Here is a 23,309-nt window from a genome sequence, read left to right on the forward strand (position 1 = left end):
CACAGCCACCTTTGGGGGCCTCCACAGACTGCAGGTAGAATCTCTACTCTCCATCATACACTGTGGGCTGCAGGGGGACAGCCTGCCCCACCATGGTCTTCACCATGGGCTGCAGGGGAATCTCTGCTCCAACAGAGCATCTCATCACCCACCTTCTTCACTGACCGTGGTGCCTGCAGAGTTGTTCCTCTCATATTCTCACTCCTCTCTCTGGCTCAAGTTGTTGTTGCACAGTAAGATTTTCCCCTTCTTAATTATGTTACCCCGGAGGTGCTACTGCCATGACTGATGAGTTTGGCCTTGGCCAGCAGTGAGTCTTTCTTGGAACTGGCTGGTATTGGCTCTGTCGGACATGGGCAGCTTCTCAAAGAAGCCACCCCTGTAGCCCCCCACTGCGAAAACCTTGCTGTGCAAGCCCAAGACAAATATATACACCAGGTATTTTTGTCCAAATAGTTTCCCAGATTTATACAATGTTTAGATGCATCGTGATCTGGATTTAAAGTGTTCCTGTAACTGGAAAAAGTGATTTGCCAATTTCTGAAATTTACTTTTTTTCCCTAAGGTTGCTTTTCATTATCTGCATGTATGGTTTTCTTACATCCTAATAGCCTCAGCAGTGAAATCCCAAGAAGGTATAAAGCTATTTTCGTTGGTGATGGGTATGTAGAAGAGAGTGCCACAGCTTTTATGGAAGTATAAATACTCAGTGGAGAGGCAGTGTTGTTTGCTGAAGTTAGTACAGGAAGAATTCAGGCTCCGTCCTGCTCTTTCCTCCTCCAGTCCGCTCATTCGGCAACAGATAGCGTGAATTCAGGGGGCTCCCTGTTCCTGTGGAGTTGTGTTGCTGACACCAAGGGAACTGTGTTCATCTGCTCTGGGCTGCTTCTGCTCTACGTGCTGTGCTTCAGCTCTGTGCGTTCCCTCCCACAAATGTAACGTTCAGAGCAAAGCTTACCACACGGCCAGCTCGGCAGCTGGCGTTGCAGCTCTGTGTCTGTGTGTGAGTGACATGGTGCCTTCACGCAATTAACTTAATGGATTCAGAGAACCTCCAGAATGCCTAGCTTGGAAATATTCCCAAGGGAGAGGGTTGGGTTTTTTTTTTAATCTCTTTAGAAGTTACAGGAATAAAACTGAATAGAAAGCATTTGTTGGGTTTTATTTTTTCTTATGCCTAAAATATAGCCTCTATAAAATGAAATCATTCTTGCAAGCCACATTTGGCTCCCTCTTAGTTTTTCCTTAGGGTCCCATTCTCATTCACATTGGCAGCCGTGCAAAGTTGCCTTGATGTAAATGAGAATCAGACCCCTTTATGTCAGCATCGGAGTTAAATCTAGGCCAGCGTGAGAGTCATCTCCCATTAGCAGAGGCTAAATACCTGCTGGAAATTGGAATTCAAAGGGCGAAGCATTGTACTGCATCACTGTGTTGTGTAAAGCAACTGAGATCAGTCCTGTCTAAATGAAGCAATAGTGAAAAGGGAGTCAGATTAAATTCAGTCCTTTTTGAAGGGTCTAAGTGGGAGTAGGAATTACTTTCAAGGTTTTTCTTCTCAATACCTAGCCAGAAAAAAGTCTGCCTGGCCTGAAACAGTGAATCAATTTCATTATCCAAAACAGTCACATGGAAATCTGAGATTAATGTTTAATACCTACATCCCTGTGTCCCTTGTCCTGCCACCTTCTTCAGGTCCCTCATCAGCACTGTGGGATCATTTATGAGGTGCTGCATCACAACCTAGAGCAGCACCCTAACTCAAATGTGCAGGGAATCCTACAGAGGAGTTTCAAAGAGCATCACCTGTAGAGTGTGGTTCCTTGTGGAAGACAGTGGCGAAGCCTTCTGATAAAAAAGACAGAAGGAAGTCTGTGTAGTTTGGGGGTTTTGGTTTTAAGAGGGCAGTGAACTGAGGACAACTGAAAAAAGCAGATAATGCAAATCTGTATTCTAACAGCAGGATGTGTTTTCACTTTTTTTCCCTCTGAGGTGATTCACTGGAACTCACCAAAGAAGCTGCGAGTGAAAAACAAGCACGTGGAGTTTTTTCGTAACCTCTACCTGACATTCCTGGAGTATGATGGGAATTTGCTGAGACGGGAACTCTTTGGCTGCCCCAGTGAGACAGATGTCAACAGTGAAAATGTAAGTGGGATGTCTAGGGCTTGACAGTTTGAAGGGTGGTTTGTACAAGGCACAGGCTGCATGAAGACTTGGAGAGTTGGTGATGCTCGTAGTGCGGTGCAGAGGGACTCAGGAGAATTGAGGTCAGTGCTGATTCCAGGAGTGATGCTGTGCAAATCATTTAATCTCTCTGTGCCTCTGTTCCTTGCCTGTAAAACTGTCGTATTAATCCTGCCCTTCCCCTATTTTTGTTGCTTTCTGGAGCTTTGTTCTACCTTGCCTTTTAAAAATCCTCAACAAAGGTAACATCGCCTCTTCATTCCATTAGGTTCTTCATTCCATTAGGCAATTTTGCAAATCTCACCCTTAGACCTAAAATTTTCCAGGAGAAGGACTTGTTTCTTCTTGTGTGCCTGTTCAGAATACAGTGATGTCAATTTTGGTTAGTAGATGCTAATGCACAAATAATGAAGAAAAAATGAAAATACCAAGACTGATGGATTTAAGTCTATGGGCTTTTGCCATACTGAAGGCTACAGAATGAGTTAATACTTCAAGGTACACACAGGCTGCAGGAATGCAGTTGTTTTCTGCACTGCCCCTAACTAAACACGGCATCATTTATGTATATCTGCATAAAAATTGCAATCAGAACCTTTCAGATGAAGCAAGTCCTTTGGAAGTGATGGAAATCAAGGGTGTTTACATACAGATGCTCTGATGTGTGTGTATGCCTTCATACATATAATTCCGGTGTAAAAAACTGTCAACTGAAATGTTTATACACAGATGTATATGAACTCCTTATGGTAATGCGGTCTCTGGAGACTTCTAGACCAAGTAACAATTTTTGCTACGTAGTCTGAAACGAAATAGAAAGGAACCTGTACATTTTATGTTATCTTAAAAAAATTTCTAAAATATACAGCATTCTCTATATAAAAATCAATAAAACAAAGCCAGTATCATGTACACATTAGCAGTTAAGAGGTAATTGGCAATCAATAGCATCGTTGAAGCTTGTAGTGTTTCCATTTAGTCTGTGGATAAAATGACCACAGGAGATGCCATTCCCAATTTTTTAACTTTAGCACTCAGAGACTGTATAGATCTATTTTAGCCCAAGGCATGGCTTCCCAGATACTTACTTGACCATCCCACTGTCTTCTGAAAGGATCAGGGAACGATGAGAAGCTGGAGATAAACATTAACTCAGAGAGACTGTAGCAGGGGGCTGAGGGCGGGGGGGTGGAGAGAGAGGGAGGGAGAGAGAAAGCAAGTGCACAGTGAGAGCAAAAGCACATGAAAAAAGAAAATCCTCTGCTAGAGTGAGAGGCTTTTAGACAATCAAGTGAACTGAATGGGATAAAAAAACAACTAAGGGTCTGAGGGTCAGAGACATCAAGATACAATAGACAGAGTAGAGGGTAGGAAGAGAAGAGAGGGAATGAGGCATTAAAAAAAAAAGATGAAAAAAGGACAACAGAATGAAACACACCTTCATCACAGCTTAAGAAGGAAGGTTAAAATTATACTGAATTCACAGGATGTTGTGTGGGTTCGAAGAGCATGGATGCAGTCACTGACTTGTTGCTGTATTTTCCAGAGCTCTGTAAATCCTTAATAAATAGATTTATTCCAGACGAATAAAGTGCACAGTGAATGCAAGTTCCTGCTGCTGAAAATGGCAGCCCTGAAAGTTTAAAATGGCTCATTTTACTGAACTTGTATCTGGTTGACAGACACTGGAAATGACTAACTGCTCAAGCCTGTTTCTTATTCAAGACAAGTAGAACGCAATATGGTATATGGTATGGTTTGTGTCTGAAAAAGAAATGTAACTCATTCTTCCATTTATAAATTTAAAAAAAAGAGAGAGATATACTGGAAAAGAATGAGCTAGACATACAAAAATACATGAGTCCTAACTTGCCAAGAGACACCAAAAAGTTAACAGCCTTCTATCAAAGAGAAAGGAAAAAACTTTACTTCGGACAGCTCAAGAGCAGTCACTTAGGAGAAGACATTGGTTGCCCTTGATGTAAGCTCGTCTCTGTTTGTCGTTCCTCCCAGTACTGGTACTAGTGGGCATGAAGTGGAAATAGCAAGCAGCAGGTTCAAGACAAAGAAAGACATTTCACCCACAATATAATGAAGCTTTGAGCGGGAAGTAATGTTGTTAAAAATATATATATGCTCAAAAAGTGACTCTTTATGGAAAGAAAATCAATCAGGAGCTTTGGTGCAGAAAGTCCTTCAACCACAAGTTCAGGACTAGAGGAGAGTTCTGAGAAAGCATAGCTGTACACTCACCCTGCTCTTAGACTCCTCTCTAGGCAGCCACCTCACAGCTGGAGACAGGATGCTCTGGGCTAGATGGACTTTTAGTCTGACAAGATGCCACCATACATTTCCATAAAGATTACTAATGATATATGTTACATAAAAGGCTATAATTTCTACAAAGTATGTATAAAGTAGGAATAGCTATTTTATCTTAATAGCTCTTAGTTTTCCTTTCTTCTCTGAATTGAGACTAGCAGCCCCAAAATGCAATTGGGCTTTATTATGCTAGGCATTGTATATGGGTAAACGGTGCTCCTTCAGCTGCCGGTGCTTCTCTGCACTGTGGACCAGGGGGACCAAATGTTAGAATAGCTCTGCTGGTTTTATAATCAGAGAGAATTACTTAAGCACTAAATGCACTGAGCCCTGCTGTGGAAGGAGCAGTGGCTTGGGCTGAGTCTGTCATTCACAGTCTGGCTGTATCAGAATCTGCCCTTAAGGTCTTGTTCCAATATGCCAGCCATTGCTTCCCTGTAGTTTGTATTTGTAATGATGTTTTATTTAGAATGCAACCTGTAATTAAGGAGTCTCATTTGTAATGCAAATATTTGTAAAACGTGAAAAGGAAGTGTGGCAGGTGAGTACCGTTGGGCTGGTTCTGTTACTCTGAGGCCCTTTGCACTTCTCATTAGTACCGAGATGGCTTGAAAAGGAATGTAAATTCTGCATCTTCCCTTTTTAAAGACTCTTTACAGTGCCAAAGTTATGTAAAGGGTATTACTATAAAAGGTAATGAGACTGTACATTAAATCCTCTCACTCTTCCTCTGTGTCTGTGAGCACATGCATGTGTGCTTAAATACATGTGGAAGATTAGTACTTTTTTTCACAGTCGCTAAGGAAGTGTAATACCACAGACTGAATTTTGGGAGGTCTAAAGGCTGTCTTTGGGTCTTACACTGCATAGTCCTGACAACATAGTCAGTTGTTACTCTTCATCTGCCTCGAACAGCTCTGTGAGTAGGTTCCAAAACATTGCAAATGAGAATGAACAGAACAGGTAGGGCTCCGAAACCAAAATATTCGAGGCAAAGAAATACAGACTGGGGTAATTTTCCTGTTTATGTAAAAATGCTTCTATTTTTGTGTATGTGTACTTAGAAGTTTCCTCCTTTCCTTGAAATACTCAAGCTGAAAGACCACGTGTGCTGCGGGGATGGGCTCTGGACAGGGGCCTGACACGTGGTCCTTGCCATAGAACAGTACTCGAAGTCCCCTTCATTCGGTATGTACTAAAATAGGATTACACAGAGCAGACTCTTCTCTTCAAATTACTCTTACGATCACCTCTTTGCCTTTTGTACAAATTCTTGATGGGAAATTCAGAAAATGAACCAAATCCTCCTGTAAACACTCCCATTGACTCAAGTGGCCTTTGAAGCACGTCCTTAGTCACTCCATCGTACTTATTCCATGCAATTTCCCCCTTCTCATTCCTTCTTTCTTGCTTGGATGCAAGGCAGAAGATCTTAGGGAAACCTAGAAAGGCAAAGCTCGCAGTAAGCTCTGATTGGTTTTTACTGTTAAGCATTTTATTCTAAAGGACCTACCATAAAGCCTAAAATATTTCAGCAGGATCTTCTGCATACCAGTCTTATGCTATGAGACAGATTTTGTATGCCTGATTTTAGCACATGAGCACACATTCAACCTTTCAGCACACTCATAAAACTTCTTTTCTGCAGACAGCTTCTCACCAAGTGCTTCTGCCAAAGCATTAAATCTGAAGGTTGAATGTGGTGTTCCCTATTAGTGAAACCTGTATCCTGATCCAAAGCTCGGAGCAAGATCAGTGGGAAGTTTATCCCTCATTTCATTCATTTTTGGAAAAGGACAATAGATTCCTATTAGAGAAATCTTTCAGAAAACACAGGAAAAAATTCTCTGCAGATTTTTATTTTCAGATTTTCAAATCAACGGTTCAAGGAAATGGTGAAAAAAATCTAGTTTTCTGTGAAAACACTTTCTTCAGTGTATATTTACTTACTAAATGTCTTCTTTCTTGGGGTTTTTTTTTGTGCCAAACCAGAGATCCCTGATATTAGCAATGACTCTGCATGCCATCTTGTAATATCCACCAGAAGAGCAGGGGATTCTAGCAATGTACCACATAGTATAAAATCTGGTAACAAATTTTGTAGTTTCTGAATGTGAAAAATAGCATGCAAACATTGCTGACAAGTCAGTATCAGGGTGCTGTGCATGTAATCAGACTAATGCTTTGAATATCCTTTGCTCCTTCAAAATTTCAGAATACCACATAATTTGCAGGACTGGGATTTGAAGTTACTACTTTGTCATGACATAGTCTTTCCCTAGTAATAGCAGGTGGTATATGGTAGTTTTGAGGTGAAATCCTGACTTCCCCAGCTGTGTTGTTTCTATTATTATGACTGTTATTGTTATTAAATGCTGAGCTGGTAGCCCATCCTGTTAGTTCCCTGAAAGTCGCCATTATACTGTTTTCAGCTGTTTATAATATTGCTAGATGGGGGATCACATGGACTCTTACTTTTTTTTTCCTCATGCTGACTTTTTTTTCTTTTCTCTTATTTTTTTAAAGTGAAATGTAGGGAAGAGCTTAGGGAGTTTGTTTGCACCACAAGTTCTGATAACCTCTTCATGGAAATACTCCATATCTCAGAGATGGAAGTGACATTTAGCAAGTGACTTTTGGCCAGGAACATGTCCCTTGCCAACCTGGTGAAAATTTATGCAAATTACAGAGCTGAAAAGTCATGCTCTACACATCTTTGGTAGTGCTTTCCTTGACTTTAAGGAGGTTCAGGTCTCCGGAGGCTCCTTCTTCGGAGTGTATATGGATACATCTGACCAGATTATATATGTGCCAGTACCACAGACAATTGAGCATGCTGTGCAGAGAGGGGACCAGGACAAAGATGGGCATTTTCTGTGACTGTTTCTTCTGAATCTATGCCAGGTTCTGACGGGACAGTAAACCTGAGAGCATGAACCTATTTGGTCAGTGTTCTGAGGGACATCCATTGTCCTCACTGACGTCTAGACAGCACAGAGGAAAACAAAATCTGGAGTCATGTATAAAAGAGGTGAAAGCCAAGTCAAAGACAGAAAAGTAAGAGTTAATTGAGACATAGGTTTTGGAGAGAGAGTGTTTGGAGCCTGTAGGGATAGGGAACACAGTGCTAGAAGCAGGGCTAGGGTTGACTTAGACCATTGAACTTACCACACAGGAAGAAAGAGGGCTACAGTGTGGGGAAACAAAAGCAGGGAGAGAAAACTGTCAAGGCACTCTGCTGCAGGGGAGAGCTGGGAACAGCTCAGCCAAGAAGGTTTGGTAGGGACCTGGAGAAAGGGAGATTTGGTGAGCTCCCAAGATCTGACAAGGGCGTTTGAGATCAAGGAAAGATGTATTTCATACATACAGACTTGTCTATGGTGGTATGTGCCCCAAAAACCTGAGTTCATCATGAGAAACTATTGCTTCCATTTAGTGGGAGTATTAGCTGCTTTTTACAGGATGCAGCAACCTTTCCCTTGCTAGGCAGGCTTGCACAGGCACTACACTCTTTGGCTTTAGCACAGCTTTGTTTTGCAGAAGGCTCAATTTGACCCATAGCAAATGTACACAATGTTATGGTGTGGGAGGAATAAAGGTGTAATTGACATGGGATTAGTCTGGCTTCTATTACTAATCATTGGAGAAGCCAGCAGACTTTATGTAGGTCACCCCAAACAAGTCTCTGTGAATGCTTTTTCCTCCCTACATCATCATCTGCTTTGTTTATACCGTGCTAAAGGCAACAGTTAATTCATACACTTTGAAAGTGCTAAACATTGCAATCCAAATTGCCCACTGGTGGGAGCTGGGACAGCCACACAGGAGGAAATGAAACTGCTGCAGTTTATAACCAGATTATAGTTTCATCCTGGGCTGGTGTTAGTTTTCATCTCAGTGCTAAGATAAGTTGATTTTGTGCAGTGAATCTTAACTGTGCATGACTGGGAGAGGGAAAGATGATCTGAAAGTTCGAAGTTTCATCTAAGCTGCTCAATTCCTGTGGTGCTGGCATGGTAGTGAGTTGAGGGAGCAACATAAGCCTAGTGTCATCTCACCTCACTTTAAACATTTGATGAGAGACAATCTCCTACACTAAGGTTTTTATCCCCTTTCCCAAGATCTAAGTAGCCTCCAGACACAAAACATTGTTTGTTGTGGTTGGTTTGGTTTTTTAAATATCACTAATCTCTAAGAAAATACTTCTGATCCTGGATTTTCAGTAGATCTTATCTGAAATGAAATCCTGTAGATTTTGGTGTGAAGTAAATTGTTTCTGTGACACAGCAGTTAGAGAAAAAAATAACTCAATCACAAATTAGCTTACACAAGGAACAGCTTTTGGAAGGGAGATTTATGAGCAGACTAACCAGTTTGCTGGTGAAAGGTACGTGTTGTGTGCTGTGTATCATATGGGTCTGCCATCTATCACATGGATAGAAAACAGCACCTCGTCTCATACAAATGTATTAGTGAGACAAGTAGACCTGGTAAATCATGACAATTTATGGTTTAATGCCTTCTGGCCTGCCTGTCCCTCTCTGGCCAACCTAACTTCAAAGACTACTTTTCCTGAGATGGCGTCTGATCACCTGCTGCAGCTGGTTGCCCAGAGAAGTAACTTAGCATATATTTTTATATATTTGTTTCTTTGTTTGGGCATTATGCACATCCTACCTGCCATTTTTATTTCTGAAACAAGTAACCTTGTGATGCTTGTTTCCCACTACAGTATTTCCTAAGAGAACATCTGCTGTATGCAGAGTGAAAAAAACCCACATTTTTAAACTGTGAGGGTGTTTCCTAGAGGTGACATTACCTACACACTCCTTGACAAGTAGTCTTAACATGGAAAATCTTGTGAATCTCATGCTAAGCATGTACTCATTCAGGAGAATACCTGCTGTCACCTAAGGCTGAGAAGCCTTAGTAATATTTATAACAATATTAGGCATATTGTTATAAATACAGTGGAGGGGTTCGTAATGGGGATGCCATCTTTTTATCAAATCCAGCTGACACTCAGGTCCTCCTTTTGATGCTGCACTGTGTCTAAGTAAGCATCTGTTTGGATAGATCTGTCAGCATTCCCATTATAAACCCATCTGACCTAATGTGGGTGCAAACCTTAAACCAAGCTATAAGTTCTTTGTAAATAATGGATCCACACAATATGTGTGCTGTAGATAAGATTATGTCATTGGAGAAATTCTATGCAATCGTGTAACTGAAAAATAATATGAGGAAATGCAGAGATAAACTTAAGGATACATATGTGACTGCCTTAATTCCCTGTCTTTTGAACGTTGTGCATCTTTAACATTCTCACTTTAAATATGTGTGTTAAAGTGGCGTGTGACAGTGTACAATATGTACTTACAGATTGGATGTGTGTCATCACAGTAAAGAGGAAGCAGCCTTCGTATGTGTATGTGATACTGGGACATAGGTATCTGAATGCATATATGAATTGGAGGGAATAAAGCCAGTAAGAGAAGGAAAAGGGTTCTTAAAATGCATAGAGCTGTGCAGCACCCAGCACACTGGTCCTGATATTTTGTGCACATCACAGCATTAGCTTCAGTGAGATAGCCTGGTCGTCTTCTATGACAAGGTGACTTGTTTAGTGGATGAGGGAAAGGCTGTGGATGTAGTGTACTTAGACTTCAGCAAAACCTTTGACACTGTTTCTCACAACATTCTGCTTGAGAAACTGGCTACCACTGGCTTGGACAGACTCAGCCTCTGCTGGGTAAAAAACTGGCTGGATGGCCAGGCCCAAAGATTTGTGGTAAATGGAGCTAAATCCTGCTGGAGGCCGGTGACAAGGGGTGTTCCCCAGGGCTCAGTCCTGGGTCCAGCTTTATCAAGGATATGGATGAAGGGATTGAATGTTCCTCCAGTAAGTTTGCAGGTGACACTAAGCTGGGAGGAAGTATCAGTTGGATTGAGGGTAGGGAGGCTCTACAAAGGGATCTGAACAGACCGGATTGATACAGTGAGATCAGCAGGATGATGTTCCACAAGTCCAAGTGCAGAGTCCTGCACTTGGGACATAACAACACCGTGCAGCACTACAGGCTTGGGGAAGAGTGGCTAGAAAGCTGCATGCTGGAGAAGACCTGGGAGTGTTGGTTGGCTGCAGACTGAATATGGGCCGGCAGAGTGTCCAGGTGGCCAAGAAGTCTAACGGCATCTTGGCTTGTATCAGAAACAGTGTGGCCAGCAGGTCCAGGGAAGTGATTGTGCCCCTGTACTGGGCATTGGTGAGGCTGCACCTCGAGTACTGTGTTCAGTTTTGGGCCCCTCACTACAAGAAAGACATGGAGGTCCTGGAGCTTGTTCAGAGAAGGGCAGCCAGGCTGGTGAAGGGGCTGGAGAGCAAACCTTACGAGGAGCAGCTGAGGGAACTGGGGTTGTTTAGCCTGGAGAAGAGGAGGCATGCATCATGGGAAGTGCAAGGAAGAACCTCATGGATTATCAGCATTACAGCAGGCTCAGAAAAAGTCTGACAAGACAGAGACAAAATCTTGACCCTAAGAAATGCAGGAGAAAGATCAAGGTTTCCTTTTCCTTGTACCAGAAGGAAAATCTGCTGTTTACTGCTCTCCTTCACCTCTACCACCAACTTTGTGATTTGGTGAGTTTCACCATCAAAGTACTGGGCATCTAAGAAGCTCTATCTCCTCCTCTTCCCCCACCTCGGGCTCTGTAGTACACAAAGCCATAATTTAGCCCCAAATGTTATTCTGTAGCTCATAATTATGTATTTATATCCTCTTTCAGTGACTCCCTGGTTAATAGCAGCTGTGTTATCAGAAACTTGTAGCCTGGTCATTTCTATATGCAGCAGGATAGCAAGGTACACCTGAAATGTGCTTTGCTATTGTTATATCCATTTAGATTTCAGTCATCTCCTTGATAAATCTGTTAAGAGCATACGAATGTCTCTTTTCAAGGCAGAAAGATACAATATTCTTTCTAGTCATTGTTGTAGATACTGGGTTTAATTCAAATATTGTTTGAATGTGATTTGAAAAATAAGGTATAGGCTCAGCTGAATGATGATTTGTAAAGCAGAATGAATGAAACTCCCAAGAATATCTAAAAGACTTCCTGATTTTTATTTCTTTAAAAGAGATCTTGATTTCAATAGTAATTTTGCCTGAGTAAAGATTTGTCAAGATTTGGACTCTCCTCTTTCGAAAAGCAGCCTCTCTTGAGGGATGTTTTAAGATCTGTGCAGAATAGCACAGAAGAATGAGAGCCTGATCCAAAACTCATTGAAATCAAAGGACATATTTCCATTATTCAAAAGAAGGTAATAGTGTGATGTACAAGAAAATACCAGGAATTATTCCGTCAGCCTTCACAGGAAAACATTCAGCTGTAAGCATTATTGTTGATGGCAACCATTATACTTACAGTTCCAAGAACAACAGCTCTTCTTCTTAACACAGTATCAGAACAAGAAATACCTACATTCTCCATTTTTTTCTTGAAGATAGTGAAACTATTACTCTAAATCATTCTGAACAAGACAAAAAGAAAATATTTTTATATCTAAATGAGTGTCTATAATTCAATAATCTGTCTGCTACATGAACCAGTTTTTAAGTGCACTGTGATTTTTATCAAAATTTGTAAAATTCCTATAAAATTAATACTTTTCTTATTTACTGATGAATGTGCAAATATATTCTTCTTAGAGGATGCTTTTAAGAAATAAAATATAAAAATGATACCTTTATGAATAACTGATACTTTAGAGCAACAAAACCAGAACTTTATTTGACATATATAATTTTCAGCTTCATTATATTTTGCAGTGCATTTTACAGCAGCTATGACTGATTTTTCCTTTTAAATGAATGGATTTTAAATATTCTCATCAGAAGTTTGGTTTTGAAATATTATAGTTCAGGGGTGGGATTGGTCAGATGGGTAGACTTTTCTTTGGTCTTTTTTTTCTCTTCTTTCTTTCCCCAGAGCTAAACTTTTATTCTCTTAAAACTACCTAAGTGCCTCGGGACTGGTTTGCTTTGAAATGCCCATCTTAACTTTGAAGGGGCCTGGATTTCAAGTGAGCCAAAAAAATACCTGTTGTCTGCCAATTTGCCATCCTTTGGATATATCAAACTAGGTATCCAGAAACAAAAATCCCTGTGAAAGTATAGGCTTAATTCTGGCACCTCTGCAGTTGAAAGTATATTTTCGTTGCAAGATTGAACTGGTGCAGATACATAAGCCTGAAGAGATGGAATAATGATCAGTTAAAGATGCTACTTTTCCAGCTGTCTGTCCATGCTGCTCGCAGCAGTTACTGTTGTCCATCCGAGGCCACAGAACAGGAATTGCTAAATCCAGCACGTACACGCTTAATCTGCTGCTGAGTCTTGCCCACTGGAGCTGTATGTCTGCGAGTAGTTTGAAACACTGCGTCTGATAAGGAATGACATTGTGCATCATGTTGGAGCATTAACTCTGAAACTTGGCGATTATTAAACTTGTGATTGTTTGCTGTTTCACTGCTAGTCTGGATGTTGAAAGTATGTAATATAGATAATACGTACAATATATAGACCATAATGCAATGGCCTGTCTGCCTTATCAATTTACTTACAAGTGCTTTCTTCTAATCTCTTGTGCAGTGACTTGCAGGAGTGAGGCCTGGGAAAACCCTGCTTCTCTGAATGTTCCACTTCCACTCCCCTTTCCTTTATGCTGCAAGTTCCCAACCTCCTTGCTCTCTCTGATTCGCTAAAATAGTTGTAAAGAATTTATCTTTACATCCACTCTTTCCTTACAGCTCCAGAAGCAGCTGTCCGAGCTGGACGAGGATGACCTGTGCTATGAGTTTCGGCGAGAACGTTTCACTGTCCATCGCACTCATTTGTATTTCCTGCATTACGAATACGAGCCTGCTGCAGACAACACCGACGTAACGCTGGTGGCTCAGCTTTCAATGGACAGGTGAGGGAAATCTCTTGTTCAGCTGGAAGCATGAGACAACAAGTACTTTCTTACAGAGAAATCCAACTATCTAATGCTTTGAGAGAGAAAAATCCTCACTTCCATAGAAACCTGGATGTCATACTGTAAGACCTTTCTTGATGAGGAGTGGCACATGTAGCTATCACACATGCATCCTAACTTCAGCTCTGCAGTGCACTCAGGACTGTGTGGGTAGAGTTCATGAGAGGCGGAATACTGGAAGTACAGAGGTTGTTACTTTTCAGGATTGTCAGGCATTATTAGTGTATGGAGTTGTGTGGCAACTCAGAAAAAATCAGGTGTTTATAATAGACTTAGGCAAGCAGTTGTAGATGACCCAAATTTTTACACACAGTACTTGCTCATTAGACAATGTTAGCTTTGCTATCATTGGGATTTTCCTTGCAGAAAATTTCAATTACGGATTTTTCTTACAGTGAAAATCAAACCAAAACATTGTAGTTTCAAATTGGGAAGTTGAAAATAAAACTTTTTTAATGTGCTAGTATGAAATAAGAAAATAATTTCAGATGAGTCATTGCATTTTTATACAAATGTTGGGTTTCAGAATAACATTTCTAGTTTAACTCTTTTCCACTTTCAGTCCTGATGTAAAGTGGAATTTAACTGGTATTTCACTTGGGGAAAAAAAGCTCCACTTCATGACAGGTTCCACCCGCACCTTTCTGATTGCCACCATTGCAGTTGACATTTTTCAGAAGCTCTGAGAGTGCAGCCTGGACCATCAAGCTTTGTGAAATTTGAAATTGTCAGTGTCCTTTTCCCCCCTGCTTCTCAGTTTGAATATAATCCAAACTTTGTAATTACTGCTATCAGAGTGGGTTGCAAAACAGGTCTGAGCTGCTTGAATATTAGCAAGAAGCTGGTATTTCATTTAACAGAGCACATACAAAATACAACATGACCCATGAATACCACCACTGCTTACACCAGTGGAAGGGCAGCAGTATTCCAGGAGGGTCAGAGGAATTCAGATCAACAAAGCATTTACAGTCTGTTAAAAATAAACACAAACAAATGAGGGCTGTTCTGTTTCACCAGTGCCTCAGCACTATGTCCTGCACATTGTGTTATGATCTGCTCTGCGCATCAGTGTCTGTTCTATTGATTTTTAATTGAGGAAACATTTCTTAAGTGCTCACAAACCTTTGAGTAAAAAACTAAAGAAATAAATTAAGCCAGACCCTGAGCAAGTGCCACGGCAAATTAGTAAAGCTGGTGTGTGCACATGGTGTATTTTCCCCCCAGAATTTAATTCAAAAGAATGAGCTGGGGCTCAGTGCTGATTCACTGGCACTGATGCAAAGTCTGAGCATCTGTTTCCCTTTCTGGATCCTCACTGGGGCACATGTTTTTATTGATAGACAGAACCACACATTTTTATTCAGGAAGAACAGCCCTCCTGATACTGTGCAGGAAAAATCTTCCCTACTTCATTGGTGTGTTGCTGTAAATTATTGATTTGAGTTGGAAATGCTTTCTTTCAGCTAAAATCAATAAATAATACCATACCAAAGAACTGTTTAGCTGCTTTGTTTTCCTTCACATCTTTCAGTTACTGCCTTATTTTTTCTATCTTCTTTAAACCACTTTTACTAAACTCCTCCAGCGTAGCTGTAGACATTTAAGGATAGTGTCTCTGATGTAAGATGACATGTACATAAACAATGTGCTACACGCTACATTCCTGCATCGTTCTTTCAAATGATCATTCAAGATGAGGAAAGGCAAAAAAGGAACTCCCAGTGTCTCCAATTATAGTCCTGCTGGAGATGAGATTGACATGACTAGCATGACATGCTTATGTTTGCCTGTGCTGTAAGCTTGGGGAATGGAAGAGAGGGATGCAGGTTAGGAGCTAACATTAATGTCTTTCTATAGAAGCTTCAGGGCAGAATTCGTCCAGTGTTGTTCATTATTGGTTAATTGTCACCTGTTATACTGATGTGACATTTACTCGAATAACCCCCAAGTGGTTTTCATGTCTGTGTTTTGGCTAGGCAGCCTTTTTAAAGGCATGGTATGTACCTGAGGTTCAGAAACCAGAGTTAGAAAAATGTGAGGTCAGGCTGTGGACAAGGAAAGAGACAATTACACTGCTTGAAGGTGAGAATGGGTTGTAAATTTGTTGAATATTCTTTTAAGAAGAAAAGCGAAAACAATCTCACAGAACCATTGAATTCCACCAAAATCCTCTTGGCTGAAACAGACCTTAAAAAAATGTACCAACTAAATGGCGACCTCATTATTATGCAGTACAGGAGTATATTTATTTTCTCTAGAGTCCTTAAAAGAACGCATTGCTCAAGACTGCTAGCAAAACTCGGTCATGTTGTGCTTTGATTCTCATAATTCTAAGTTTTATGGTCAAAGGAAACTGTTGTAACAACCTACAGAGAGCAGATTACAGAGCATCACCCAGCAGTCCCTGTATCAAACTCGTGGAAGTGGAGCCTGTCAATAAGAACGATGCAGCAAAATGGAGTATCCTGAAGGGCACTAAGCTGTCCAGCTGGAAATTTATACCAGCAAAACCCAGTTCCCACTTAACTGTCGTGAAAAGCTTTGCAGCCATTATCAGGTGTGCTGTTTAAATAAGTTATGTATGCCATTTGTCCACTGCATGGAGTCCTTGAAAGGCGTTTTGCTGCTTTTCTTGCTAGGGGAGTATTCCATTTTTAAAAGGCTGCCCTAAATCTGAGTGTTGATGAATTGGAGTCTCCTGATTAATAGGTTTCCACTGTGTTGAAAAAGGAAAAGGAAAAAAAAAAAAAACAAAAAAGGATTTTTCTCTATTTATTACTTGTACAATCAGAAACCTAAACCCTTCACATACTTTTTAGATCTTTTTTATCGATTTCTGTTTCTAATTCGGCTGTATGTTTCAGGCTGATAATAACCTTTGTTTCAATAATAGATAAAAAGAAAATAATGTACCAGGTGTAGACTAGTAAAGGCAATATCTCATATCTCAGAAAAAATGATTATATCATCTTGGATGTCATCATGATCATTCAGAAATGCAGGAAAAAGCTATTAATGTTAAATCAGAGTGTGTGTTTGCTGATATGAGTATATCATTCCTTTCTGCTGCAAAGCTTAGGGAGATAATCGGGGGAAATTATTTTCTCTGATTACAATGATGCAGAAACTTTTCTTGTGTTCTGTGTAAATATTAATAGGAAAAATCTGGTAATGTGGATTTGGAAGGGAGAGAACACAATCATGTTGCGTAGTCTTCCTAATTTTTAACAGAATATCTGGCTAGGCTGCATAGCTTCATTTCCCTTTATATTAACTCAAGAGGCTTTGTAATCAGTCCTTGTTGTGTTTTTGGGTGGCATATCTTAATCTTTAGGCAATACTTTATAAATTACCCAAAGTGCTTAAACGATTTTTGACCAGGCTGGGTTTGATTTATGTTTGTGTATGAGAATTCTTCTTGTCATTTTCATCAATAGTATTGTAACCGATGGAAGTTTCAAAAAAATATGCATCAATACAACCTGTTTTAAAAATTACTTAATGACATTTGAGATACTGCTAAAACATATCCAAATTAGCACTTTAAGTGATGGTTTTGTCTGAAGTGTTCTTTTGACATTCCAAAGCAATACCTTATCTCTCCCTCTCTCTCCTTAGTCACTACACACAGTAAATCCCATTTCTATCGATGTGTCATCCTTTTGCCCTTTTGCTCACAGTGAGTTTTCTTCTAGTCAATGCAGATGTTCATATAAGCCAGTATTCCCTTGACCTATCACTTCTAACAGCTTTTAAGATCTGACTAACTGCCTTGTAAAATTTTGGAGAAGGTTTTCCTAAACAGGAGGTAAAATGGCCCGTTGGTCTGTGCACACCTGTCTCCTCCACAAGCATGTTGAAGAGCGCTGTAGTATGTTAGCCTGTGAGAATAGCTTGACCTGAAGTGGCAACTGGGCACTAGCCACTGCTGGAAATTACAAGACCCCTATCCTATAAGTAGACCCACATGGACGGATCCCTGCAACTACTTAAAGCTCCCATAAGATGAAGTCTGGTCATCCATGTGGGTTTTCCTGAAGCTGAAAGGCTGAAAGGCTGAAAGGATGGTATTGGTTTCCTGTAGCTTTATGTATCTGAGTTGTGGATATATGTATCTGAGCAAGGACTGGTTTGGGCTCTCTTGTATTCAGCAGAGAGAAGTAGGCATATCTAGGGTGCAGTCCATCTGTCCAGAAGGAGACGTCAACTTAGATGAGATAAACTCTGCTGTAGAAATATTTATTGCTTTCCACAGCATATAAAGTGACCCCAATCTGTCTCACTTAGAGACAGATATCTGCATTTGATCAGATGAACCCAGGAAAAGAGTCCCAGCCTTTTCTTATTCTCACCCTTCCTCTTTCAGGCTCCAGATGCTTGAAGCCATCTGCAAACACTGGGAAGGTCCAATCAGCCTGGCACTCTACCTTTCTGATGCAGAAGCCCAGCAATTTCTGCGCTACGCCCAGGGCTCAGAAGTACTTATGAGCCGCCACAACGTCGGCTACCATATCGTGTACAAGGAGGGCCAGTTCTACCCTGTGAATCTGCTAAGGAATGTGGCCATGAAACATATCAGCACACCATACATGTTTCTGTCTGACATTGACTTCTTGCCCATGTATGGACTCTACGAGTACCTCAGGTAAATGGACGGTGGAGGAATTCCCACTGTCACCCGTGTTTTCAGTCCCTCCACACCACATCTTTCACACAAATTCACAATGTCATTGAGCAGATCTGAAAGAGGTAGCTTATAGGTGTTTAAGGTGTGATAATGCCTAGCAAGGCACAAGAATGTTGAGGGTAGAGAAAGGGACTGTAACTGGAAGTAAAGCAATGTGAGTATGAAAGAAAAAACCTCAGGTCTACATGTTAGCCCCATTAGCCATCAGAATAATTCCCTCAGAGCAGCAGAAGAATCAATTTGAAAATTGAACTGGACTAAGTATTACTAAATATGAAAGAGCATCCTGTATTAGCAGAGATGTGGCACGGGTGATTTCCCTAAACATCCCTGATTCTTAATGTCAGTGACAGAAAAAACATGCAAAGCTTTTCTGAAATTGTTGTTCGTTCCTGTGGCATGCTCCTAATCCAGTTCCATATCTGAAAAGAGGATGATAGTGTAACCAGCTCAAAAATACAATTGCAATGCCAGCACCTGTCCAGGCAAAACAATTAGCATAAGGAAACTGGGAAGAGTAACCTCAGCGTGTACTGTATCACAGTGAGCGTGAGGAAGCTGAGTTGGGATGAGCAAACTACAGACCTTTGTTCCATTAACTGAGGGTTTTTTTTAATAAAGACCTTTCTCACCTGCAGAGGCCGGTCATCTGAGGCCTAAGCATAGAGTGAGGAGGACACCCTGTGGCCAGATAGGAGGATTTCAGCTCTTTGTCCTGGCCAGTTTTGCTTTTCATCTCTGGTCCAGTCTGGTAAAAGTTGATCAAAGTGTTCCAGTGAGAGCCTGTCTGTAAGTGATCCCCTGCAGTCCATAGGGCAGGGTTTTGGAGAGTCAAGGGAAACGTGCCTTCTGATATTGGAAATTTATGGAGGAATTCCTGTGTTTCGAGTTTAACGACTCAGTAAGCATCTTCTGATTTCCCCCTCATGTGGAGAATTAATTGCCTTTTTCAATATCTGGATTCATGTACAGGGCCAAATTCACTATGGCTTTTAAGACACTGGATTCCGATGGTATCACTGAAGTTTTATCACACTGTGCCAGCTTGTTTCACACTTACTTTAGGGATATTTATTTTTGGTTTGTGCTCTGCAGACTTCAGAATGATTCTGTCCTTTGCACACATTAGCTGTTTCAAGACACATGTAGGGATAGTTGGTAGCCTCTCTGTTCTGTGCCATTAGCGCTGCATACTGTTGCATTTCTTCAGATCAGTGCTGGGTACAGTAAGAAGAGCAAAGGTCTGTACTCACACCTAGTACTAAGAAAGCAACTTGTTCTTCCATGCTGTTTTGCAGTGCCTTGGTGGGAGCCAGTACTGAAAGGAAGAAGGGAGATGACAGAATGATGCACCACAATATACTTGAGTTATTACAATCATAGAAATAACTTTCAGATGGTGATAATATATTATAGAACTAAATACACAGCGATGCCACCCATTAGTGCTGTTTCAGAAAGCTGTTGCATCCGAGACCTTGTGTTCTTTTTCCAGCCTCTTGTGAGTCCCATACCATTGTAACTCTGACTGTGAGTTCCTGTTGCTTGGGAATACTGAAATCGCTAAGCTGCCACTTCTAGCTCTTTAAAAGAGGATCGGATTTTATTTTTGCATGTGGACTAGAGGCTTTGATTGCTTTCTCAATAATGATTTTTCTGAGCAAAATAGCAGGGACGTGCAGTGAGATTATTTTAAATACGGATACGCTGTCTCTTTCTGCAGTGACTGTTCCCACCGCCTCTGCAAGCAGCTGATTAGTGGTATCCGTCTGAATGGCAGCGATTGTTTGTTAGAGACACTACAAACATTTTCACCTTCATTTCCTCAGATAGAATAACCAAAAGCAAATAGAAACAATGTGGTGTTTCAGGTATTGCTTTTTACATGATGAGCCAGACAAGTCCCTCTCACTGTGAGTTTACTCATTTACATATATTGTATATTGTGTCTCTACAGGCAATATACTCTCAGAAAGAAAGGGATTTTGAAAAACATTTTCAATATATTTTGAAGGTGTATGTGAAAGGTTATGGCCAGTTTTGAAGGAGAAGCTGGTGAAGCTGATGCTTACCTGTTCCTCTAGGTCTGTTGCTTGGATTTGTGCTAATGGAGCTTTTTCACAGCTGCTAAGACCATTTCAAAGCATTTAATCTCCATCAAACCCCCTTTCTGTCCCACTTTACTCTTCTATGAAGTACAAAAGGAAAGATACCAAGATTTCCTGTTTATGAAACTCAGACACTTTTCATGGTCTGTACAAGTAGAAGTCTTTTGTCACCTTCTCTCATTAATTACAGAGGTCATCATGTCCTTATCCCAGGGGTAAAAAAATCTTTCTGGTTGCTACAAGTAAGGTGTGTGGGTCATCCTAAAGGTTCCTCTAACATAAAATAACTGGAGAGGCTCCTTATCTACAGTTCTTAGAGCTGGCTTCAGTTTTCTTTCCTGACACATTTGTCTAAAATATGCCCTTTGCTTCCAGTGACACATGTAGCATGAATTGGGAGCTGGCATCCAAGCTCTATCCACAAGCTTTATACCTGTCCTCTGCAAACTGAGTTGTGAAATACCTCTGTTTTTTCTTCAACATCTCAACACAAGACACACTTCATGTTGTACCTCTTGTTTGTCATTTGCTGCATGCCATACATTGGTTGCTTTTGCTGAGAAAAAGAGGTTCTAATGAATTAACAGTGGACCAACAACTGTGTCAGTTCTTATCACAAAATCAGGGACTGGTGTGTTTGTTGATCTCGAGCTAACCTCTTAGAGTCCTGATTGTGGAAGCTAATTTGAATTAATGGACTCTCTTGTTTCTTTCTCTTTTTTTCTGAATTCAGTGCTTTAGGATTAGGTTGCCAACCTTTCTGTGTCTGAGCCTCTCTATCCTCTGTAAATAGAAATGCTGTTACTATCAGCCCACACAAGGGGGAGAATTCTTTGTTCATTTTTGAAAGGACTGTGGAGAAGAAAAGATTGGTATCAACATGCTGGAGTTCATTCAACCTGTGAGGAGACTCTTGTGATTTAAGATTAATTTCTTTTATGCTAAACAAAAAATAGGGTTGATTAGTAGATGAGAAATTTAACCCAATGTTCACTGTGTCAGAATGACATACTTCAGGTCTGATCACAAAGATGCCTGGGAAACGGTTTCCTGGACAACACCAGCAAAGAGAAAGCTCTTCATAAAATCATATATCCTTAATTTGGGGTCACAGAAAAGGAAAGATAAAGGAAAATTGGTATTCAATTGACATTATTGAATCCAAAAAACATTCCTCATAATGATAGTGCAGGAATTAAACTTTTACCCAGTGTTAGCTTGCAAAATAACCCAGTGTATCCATTATAGTATATGCCATGTATCTTACAACACCAACAGTGAGAATATTCCTATTACAAGTGTCACAGAAGCAGTCAACCAGCAAGCAGCAGCTCACATAAAACCAGAAAAAAGTCAACCCAACTGCAAAGGAAAAGCAAATTTGTTTCCAATAGGAAGAGGTTAGATTTTTCAGCTGGCTGTCCAAGGAGCAGACCACCAGTGAAGTTACCAGAAGCAAAAAGAATGTGTTTTTTTCTCTACCAAATCCTCTCCGCCTTTATCACAATCAATGTGACTTCTGTTGTCCTTTATCGATCAGGTTCAAAAACTGGATGTCAGTACTGATTCCTTCTCCCCCTTACATTGTCTTCTATGTCATCTAGTCCACATCAGAGGAAGGTTATTCTGTTCAGAGGTCAGTGCTGCTGGACTTCTTCACTGACTGTGTCTCAGCTCCAAACCCAGTCTTGGTGAACGCCTCCATTTTGGGTTTTTCAATATGCACCTCAGATGCTCACAGATCTCTTGAAAATCTTTCTGGAGAGATTATCCCCCTATGTTATTTCACTCGAAGTACCTCCAGCAGTTCCAGTGTTTGACTGCATCCACTACAAGTACCTTTCTCCAGATGTCTGGTTCTCTCCTCTTACCTGACTTTTCATAATGCACTTTGGCAGTGCAAGTGATTTCAGGCTCTTGTATCAAGTTTTTTCTCTGCCTTTTGGTTTTCTTCACAAAGTTACTGTCATCTATTCTTTCAAATAGTTTTACGATTGAAATCTACAGTAAATTTGCAGATATCAGGAGTAGGAAGGGTGCAGATAGGACTGTTAATATCCACATAATTGTTGTGCTGATATCCCATATCTTACAAAATGAGTCATGTTGAACCCAATTTGCTGTGTGACAGTCTCTGAAGTTACCCTTCCTTGATTTCTATAGCTATTTCAGCTTTGTTCAAATTCAGATGATGAACCTTGATAGGCAGAGTTGTCTCCTACTCTTTGACAGTGCAAAGTACAGCAAGGCCTTGATTTTTGCCTGTGCCTTTGGAGCTCTCCATCAAGCAAAGAAATAGCAACAGCCATACATGAAAGCTGCTGTTTCCTTGCAGAGCCCAAAGGGTGAGCATCGCTGCAAATGTTACCTGCTCCTTCCTAGAACTGAACCCCCAAAGCTGTACTGCTCAAGGCTGATAGATTGCCAAGTCCAGAAAGCCTGAGATGTGAGAAGAGAAACTATGTTAGTGACCCTGCTCTCAGAGAAGGTGTGAAGGGGAAGAAACGTTAAGAGCATCATAAAGACTGGATGCTGGCACTGCTCAACAATTCTGGCAGTGGAGACTGATTGTGAGGGAGTCATCTGTTTACATGCAGGTATCTTCCCTATTACTGATGGTGAGGAAGAAGCTAGTGAAGAAAGTATAAAAAAGTTATAAGAAGATGTTGAAAACCTTCAGTTGTAAAAAGTTTGGTGGAATGTGGCAGGGGTTCTTTAAGCAATGCGGACTTTGCAGCAAGGCACTGGGAACAGATTTCTTTTTATAGAACAGGCCTAAAGGTGTGTGAATTTTCTAAAATTCAGATTTTATTAAATAGCCCCGCTCTTCTTCTTTTTCTCTGATGGCAATATAAATGAGTTCTAGGTATTCTGGGCCTAGAAAAGTGGTTTGTTTGGTCCTTCTGTTATTATGACAGTGATCCCAATTCTTTCATCTTATAAGGCTGTAGAGAGTATGCTGCTTG

The 23,309-nt window shown here is 40.7% G+C and overlaps 1 protein-coding gene across 3 annotated transcripts in view; it reads left to right on the forward strand.

The window, feature by feature from the left end:
- LARGE1 (LARGE xylosyl- and glucuronyltransferase 1) overlaps positions 1-23,309 on the forward strand; it is a gene marked incomplete at both ends in the record, with an annotated part of 196,362 nt that overhangs the window by 161,943 nt on the left and 11,110 nt on the right. For 2 of the 3 annotated variants that reach the window (XM_084278402.1, XM_084278404.1), the window contains 3 exons: positions 1,993-2,148; positions 13,319-13,482; positions 17,915-18,193. In XM_084278402.1, coding sequence (XP_084134528.1) covers positions 1,993-2,148; positions 13,319-13,482; positions 17,915-18,193 — 599 coding nt within the window. The remainder of the gene's footprint in view (positions 1-1,992; positions 2,149-13,318; positions 13,483-17,914; positions 18,194-23,309) is intronic. The other variant, XM_084278403.1, reaches the window with a different exon arrangement.

Source organism: Gallinula chloropus (assembly GCF_964237585.1).
Source record: "Gallinula chloropus genome assembly, chromosome: 1".
Lineage (NCBI taxonomy): Eukaryota > Metazoa > Chordata > Aves > Gruiformes > Rallidae > Gallinula > Gallinula chloropus.